This window comes from Condylostylus longicornis, unplaced genomic scaffold (genome assembly GCF_029603195.1).
Source record: "Condylostylus longicornis isolate FDR11 unplaced genomic scaffold, ASM2960319v2 ptg000030l, whole genome shotgun sequence".
Classification (NCBI taxonomy): domain Eukaryota; kingdom Metazoa; phylum Arthropoda; class Insecta; order Diptera; family Dolichopodidae; genus Condylostylus; species Condylostylus longicornis.
In genome coordinates this window covers 8,165,760-8,174,028 of record NW_026577999.1, presented here as the reverse complement: position 1 = coordinate 8,174,028, position 8,269 = coordinate 8,165,760, and the positions used below count along the sequence as shown (strand labels likewise).

The window sequence follows — 8,269 nt, the reverse complement described above, 5'->3', positions numbered from 1 at the left end:
TCGGCTCTATTTAATTAAATAAGCCAAAAATAACGAGTAAACTGAAACGTTAATTTTCCGAAATTATTATTTTATTTTTATTTTTTTTTATTTTAAGTAATTAATTGACTTGGTTTAAATATCAATAAAATAAAAAACAAAAAAAAACTAAAAAAAATTGCAATTAATGCTGTACAATCATATACATTTATTTTGTATATAAAGGATGAATTTAAAAATGAATTTAAAATTTGATAGTCCAAAATATGAATATTCGCGTTCACCAAGTGGCAATATATCTGTTGTTGATATTGTTTTACCAGATGTTTTACATTTGATTGATAATTATTGGTATCAATTTCCACCGTTAAATCCATTATGGCATGGTATATTAATGTTTGTAATGTGTATATTAGCAATATTATCATTAAGTGGAAATTTTATTGTTATATATGTATTTACATCAACGAGAACATTAAGGACACCATCAAATTTATATGTTGTTAATTTAGCTATATCTGATTTTCTAATGATGTTTACAATGGCACCACCATTTTTAGTTAATTGTTATAATGAAACATGGGTTTTTGGTCCATTAATGTGTCAAATATATGGTATGTGTGGTTCATTATTTGGTTGTACATCAATATGGTCAATGGTATTAATAGCAAATGATAGATATAATGTTATTGCAAAAGGAATGGCAGCAAAACCATTAACAATAACTATGGCAATTATAAAAATTTTAGCAATATGGTTATTTAATTTGGCATGGACAATTGCACCAGTATTTGGTTGGAATCGTTATGTACCAGAGGGTAATATGTCAGCATGTGGTACAGATTATTTTTCAAAAGATTGGTTAAGTCGTTCTTATATTGTTTCATATTCAATTTTTGTGTATTTTATACCATTATTTTCAATTATCTATGCATATTATTATATTATTAAGGTAAGTTGGAATCATTTCAAATATATAACACTATATATAATATGTCCTTTATATATATGTCAAATTTGTTTGATTGAACTAGAATCTAAGATGAAATAAATGTATTGAGAAATTTTTAAAAAAATTCTAATATACGGTTCATATTATCTTCTGATACTTATTTCTTCTAAATTAAATTAGAGAATTATCATAGCATTTATTTCGTATGACAATATAACTGCATCCTATTACAAATAAATGTTAAATATTTTAGTATTTTTTAAATAATTTGAACCTCTTTTCAATTATTTTTCCATATTTGATCATATTTACTGCGCATCTAAGTAGTACGTATGTATGGATACGTACGAACTGCCAGCAACATTATATTTAATCCATTTCTTCTTTGTATGTTTTTTTCCATTACAGAGTATATACATATAAACATTATAGTTTTATTCTACTTAAAACTGATAATATATGGGATTTAAACATAAAAACGAAAAATTTAAATGAAAAAACAATGAATGATTACAAATTTTAATCTCATTAAATTCGAATTAATTTTTTAATACTATGGTAAAAATACTATTTTCTATCAATGTAAGCAGATAGTCTTATAGACTTATAAAAAATATATAAAGTGTTTAATCCTATTTAATCTTCGTTTACCTTATGTATATATATATACGAACTATTTACGAAAGTAAAATGTAAATTAGAAATAATTATTACATTTTGTAGTCCCATCGTTTAGCCCAAAAGTTCTGTTAAAAGGAATATAATTTTAAAGAAATTAAAATAACACACTAATATATAAGTATGTTAATTTAAATAAGACTTTTGGGCCTGATCGTCTATCTCGCTATTTTACTCGGAAATTGAGAAGAAAGGAAGTAACTGTCATATATTTGTATAATGTAATTTTCGAGTGAAAATTAAGTATTACTCGGTATTGCTCGTTTTTTTCCAAAAAAATTCAATTGAAAAAATGTGAAATCTTATTGAGAAAATTAAATACCCATTAGAAAATACTGAGAATTCTGAGTTGAAAGTGAATAAAAAGTGAGTAAAAAATCGAGATACACGATCAGGCTGTTAATTTTACACAAAATTCTATGGTACAAAAATCCGAAACCTATATATACAAAAAATATAATTTTCCTTTTCTTTTACGTATTTCATAAATTGCATAAATTACGGCAAAAATGTGTATAACAAAAATATTGTTTTCTATACACTTAACAAGAAAATTTTATTATATACAATATTATATATATTTATTTTATTTTATTTACCTTATATGGTACTCGTGTATATATGAACAATGTTAAAAAAGAACTCATTTTACAGGCGGTAGCAGCTCATGAAAAAAATATGAGAGAACAAGCCAAAAAAATGAATGTAACTTCATTAAGATCTGGTGATGATAGTAAAAATATATCTGCTGAATATAAATTAGCAAAAATAGGTATATGAATAACTAATTTTTGACATTCCAAAAAAATTTTTTATGAAATTTTCATTTGTTTTTTAGCACTTATAACAATATCTTTATGGTTTGTCGCATGGACACCATATTTAATTATTAATTGGTTTGGAATATTTGAAATAGCTTCATTATCCCCATTAAATACAATTTGGTAATATAAAATATTTATGTTATTATATTAAATACACACACACAAATATTTATTTATTAATATTCAAATATATTTAAATAAAATTTTTGCAGGGGTTCATTATTTGCTAAAGCGAATGCTATATATAATCCAATTGTTTATGCTATTAGGTAAGTATTATATAGGAGATAGATCTAGAAATATGTGTGTCTATATATATCGGAAAATATATTGAATTATGTATAGTATCCTATAATTGGGAGTTAAGCTCCGAGTAATGAAATACCAGAGTTTTATGGAATTATTGGGTTTCTGTTTGTATTCTTTCAGTTTTTTTTTATTTCTTATGGGAAAAATAAATTTTCTCAATTGCAGGAAGGTATGTACGTAAGAGGGATAGAAAAGGAAAAAATAACTAATAATAAACTGCATAATTGTGTACAACCCTGCTCATAGTTAATATTTTGATTAGAAACTGGAAACATTTTGATGAGAAAATGGAACAAACTAAAAATAAATTTAAACTAAAATCCCATAGTAAATATTTTGAATGCAGATTGAGATTAGATATTTAAAATTTTTTTTTTGGTGAACGGTTGAATCATTGCATTCTCTTGTATACAAACAACTATATTCTGTGTTTTCGATCTTCTATAAAGAGGAAGTCTGAAATCACTAGTGTTTTTCAAATTGCTATAACCACCAATATCTATATGTTGAATTTCTTAGGAGAACACAGATGAAAATATTGAATTATTGCATGTAATATTATTGTTGCACATTTTTCAGATATTTTGTATTGTCGTAAGAAAATCAATATTTATTTAGATATTTGTTTAGGGACAAAATGTTTACAGCATATTTTCACCAAAATTTAATTAATTGTTACTCTTAAATATTTTAAACTATTTACTATTTTAATTTTTTTCATAGCCATCCAAAATATCAAGCAGCATTATATGAAAAAATACCATGTTTAGCATGTGACGCAAATGGAAGTGAGAAAAAAGCAGTATCAAATAATGATGGAAATCAATCAACTGTTACAGCTGAAGAAGTCAAAGGAAACTAAACCAGCAACAAAAAAAAAATAAAATTATTGAACAAAATAATAAATGAAATAAATATGTGTGTATCAAATTGTTTATACTTATAATCCACAAAAAAAAAAATGTAATATACAATCGGAGAAATTTCAATACAAAAGAACGAAAGTAAATATCCAAGCACTTTAACACGAACATCGTTCTATAACATTAAAATAAACATAACATTGAATAACATAATCGAAGAATCATCGAAAAAATCTAACATCTATACATTGTTAACATCTATAAATAAATTATGAATATTTTTATAATGATGAGATGCAACTATAATTGAAAACCATAATTATTGGACTTTTTAAATTTAAATTAAAAATTCTGATTAATAAAAATGTATTGTGGGTTTTTTTTTCTTTTTTGGAGTTTGTTTTTTCAATACTTTGATAGGAGCCCTTTTAAAATCATCCTTGAGTTTCTGTAAATTGATCTTTGATAACAAAAGAACTTTCATTAAAAAATTTCATGTAACAAGAATTTAAAAACTCAATCCTTAAATAAAAAAACTGACAATGGTAGCTGTCACAACTGAGACCTTACATGACTCAATTTTTTTTGTAAATGTTAAGGAAATTTCATTAACAAGTCGAATATTTTCATAATAGAATAGTCAACAACATTTTAATAACATTTTGAATGATTGAAAAATTGATTTTAAAAAACCTTTTGCAAAATCTGAAAAGATTTTAATTAATGTAGATATTCATTAGAAAACTCTTGTTGTGAGGTTTCCAAATCATATTTTATTAAGCGTCTGTTCAACATTTAGAATTAAATTTAAGTTGCTGTAACACGGAATCTCTTCAACTGTGAACATACATTTTGCCTAAACATACATTTATTAAATTTTTACCTACTCATGAGAGTGCATTTAAATACGAATCTTCCCGAACATAGAAAAATGCTCAAAATATTCTACTGAAATATGAATATAAAAGAAATTAGTAAGTAAGTATGGTTTTTTGTTTAATTTTGGGTTCGACATTTAAGATAATTGGATAATAGACAAACGTACCATAAAATTTTATACATCATTAAAATTATTTTGCTGAATAATGATGACGTTAAAATTGGAGCTCGTTTGAATAGCCACTAAAAATTGTTTTATTAATTTTTATTGTATTAAAATTTATTATTTTAGAAATATCCTTTATGAAATTGATCCATTAAGTATATAATACCTTACTCATAGGTTTTTTAATATTTTATTTAAACATTTAATTGCTTTTTACAAATTTTGTGTCAGTGGGAATTTATACTTGAATTTAAAACGTCTAGCGCCTCTCGTTTAATTTAACCTTACTGTTGAATATTTGGTAAATATGAAGGCTGTACGGGTATTCCTTTTGTGAAATTTTCCTGTTCTGCATAATCTAAAATGAATTAATAGTCAATATTTTAGAACAAAATTAATTATTTAAAATTATATATACGAGTAGCATAAGTTATTTTATTTATTGGCCGTATATGCACGTAATGTAAGAACTATATAATGAATACCTTTTCCTGCTCAAGTCTCTGTTTTTGCTAATCTTCTTTAGATTCTTTATTACTGTTCCATATTATATAGAAATATTTTTAAAATCCTTAAATTAAGCAAATTAATTTATCCGTAATTCGTCTTCTTAAATTTACCAATTGAAATTTCGTGTTAATTTCTTCATTTACTTGTCCCTTTAATTTCCTACACCATTGGGTTTATTATTTATTCCTTTTATATTTTAAAATTTATTATTTTTTTATGTGAAAATCAATTCCTTTTTTTCGAGTCTTCCTTTACTGTTGATTCAAAATCTTTGATTTTTGTACAACTATATAAAATAATACTAAATCGGCCACTGTGCTATTGTGCTGTACTATAAGAACTGTAATATTTTTAAAATCTTATTCTATTAATTTCATATTTTTCATCCTGAAAGAAACAACAGAATTAAAATTATAAAAAAAAAAGTAAAAATTTGAAATACGTATCTTAAAAATTCCTCATGATTTATCAAAATGGATAACATAAAAAAAAAAAATTATAAAATGTTAATTTAAATATTATCATGTTCTATTCTAAGCTAACAGAGATATTGATCAGTTAATAATTGATTAAATCTATTTAATTCAAATATTTTTCAAAAAATATAAAAAATTGGATTCCATAATTTCTCTATATTATAATTGAATCTTGGCAAGAAACCCTACTATATTCTCAAAATACATGAATATTAAACGTGTGGTGTTATAATATTTTTATTACACTTAAATAAATTTATATTAGTCGCACAATATTATTGTATAAGAATAAATAAAATGATATTTTATTCTTAATCAATTGCACATGCAAGAATTATTATTGTTTTTATTTCTTTAATCTTCACATATAAATTTTGTAAGTATATGTAGTTATGAATGAGCTAAAAATATATTTATTCGTTTATAATAGGAATTGTATGGAAAAACAGTCCCAAAACTGTTGATGTAATGACTCCTGTCATCATTGTCACAAAACAGCGTATGAAAAGAAAAATGAGTGAAAGACAAAAATTACCTCTCACTAAGGAAAAAATGAGTAAATGATAAGCCAGCTGTATCATTCATTTTTTCTTAATGATGATATCGAATTTTTTTTTTATATAAAATCACAATACACAATAATTGCAACTACTTTTGACAGTTAATTTTTTAATAATGACACCAAAAATGAATGACAGGTTCACAAAAATGTGAATGAGAAAAATAAATATGACAGGCCCCGTTATTTCTTTAAATATTGTTAAGTGCTGTTATCATATTTTACAAGTGCTTACAAATTAGGTGGTAGATGAATTTGTACAGGAGTGGGAGAGCGGGGTAGAGTTTGTGTTTAATTAAATTTTCGTTAGATTTGGTTTTAGGGGTTCAGGTGCAATCGCTCAATTAATATTTTTAATAACAGAAAATACTCGATCCTTTATTTTTGTAAATATTTTGAAAATTTTCTTCTTTTGTCAATTAATTTTCGTGTATAATCGTATGTACTGTTATTTTAATATATAATAACTGTTGATATTGTTGTACGGCACAACTCTAACAATAGTATTTAAGTAATTGGTTCCTATAGTTTGTATATTATACTCAATATATTTTAATAATAGTATTTGAAATTTTATAAAATTTATAGTTAAATTTTTAAATACGTGTTTCAATTCGTAAGGAAATTTACGTCTATAATTGGAAGACCATATCTTTTTGTAAGAAATTCAGTACACTAGTGAAGTTAAAAAAATGACAAATTATTTTATATGAAATTGACATATTATGCATAGATTAAAGTTCACTATCCCGTGAAGAAAATTAACAGAAGAAGAGTAGCTATCAATTCTTTGGAAATTTGACAAAATCCGATATCTACCTTATCGGAATTTGCAAATTTTGTGACCTTGACCGCGCTATTTACAAATTACAAAAATTGACCATTTCTGTAATTTGCAAATATAGCAACATATTGTTATTCCAAAGACCCACAATACCTATATATTGATATAGTACCTATCATATTAATTAAGCAACTGAAAATTTATACATGTATTCTAATTCATAGCAATGCATATACTTATAGAAATTAAAATATGCAATAAAAGCATCAACAAATAATTACAGTGTAAAACAATGGTCTCTCTAAATTTACATATACGTCATAACATGTTGATATCCAAATGAAATGCGTTATATATATACATACTATACGCAGATATATAATAAAAATTTTTTTTCGATATATAATATATATGTATATAAACGAATTAAAAGGGTTTTATATGGACATGTGTATCGATATAATATTGAATATTGTCTTATTATATTTTGAAGACAATAAAATACAGTAGAATATGAATGGAACAAACTCATATAGCAGGACTTGACATAAAATAAGATTTTAAAATTTTAGTGTTAATATTTCTAACGTGCTGTAGTGCAACTTTAATGCAATTTAGTGCAAATCGCCACTTAAAACTCAAACAGATTATTAAAACACATTCTTTTACACATAATTCCAGCCTGTATATTTTGATTTCTAGTAAACCAATTGTTCCTGCGAATTTTGAATAAAATTGAATACCCGAGCTTTCATTATTGCGAGTTTTAATATTAAATGAATTGAACTTTCGAGTAAAATTAAAAATTTTTGGATTTGGCTTTAGGTAAAATTGCTTCAATCGCTATTCAATATATAGAGGTTTCACTGTATGAAAATAAAATGGTAAAGAAAATCTGTCGGCACTTCAATGTGTTGATATTAAACAAGACAATTTTCTTATATCTTTTATTTATTGTTTTATATTATTTAATATAAATTTTATAAATAACGATAAATATAATTATTGGAGGCTAATTAAATAAACGCTACGAATTATTTTAATATAAAAAGGCTGTCAAGTTTTAGAATAATCTTAGTTGCGACATTTAATTCGAAATATCATTGGCTATTTTAAATAAACAAAAATAGCAAATATTAAATATAGTTCAATTGATTAAACAATTAATTTTTTTTTTAAATTTTTTTAATAATTTTTTTTTTAAGTTCAAAATCGAAAGCTAAATTTTAATTTATGTTGTAAAATTATAAAAAAATTTTAAATTAGTTTTACAAAAATAAAAAAAAAAAA

The 8,269-nt window shown here is 23.9% G+C and overlaps 1 protein-coding gene across 1 annotated transcript; it reads left to right on the top strand.

Annotated features, from left to right (window-relative positions):
- On the top strand, window positions 1–3,685 carry LOC129607959 (rhodopsin-like). Its single transcript, XM_055519234.1, has 5 exons — window positions 1–931; window positions 2,264–2,381; window positions 2,448–2,553; window positions 2,646–2,702; window positions 3,466–3,685. The coding sequence occupies exons 1-5, from the start codon at window positions 206–208 to the stop codon at window positions 3,602–3,604; spliced, it is 1,146 nt and encodes a 381-aa protein (XP_055375209.1). The 5' UTR covers window positions 1–205; the 3' UTR covers window positions 3,605–3,685.
- Window positions 3,686–8,269: the final 4,584 nt, after the last annotated feature.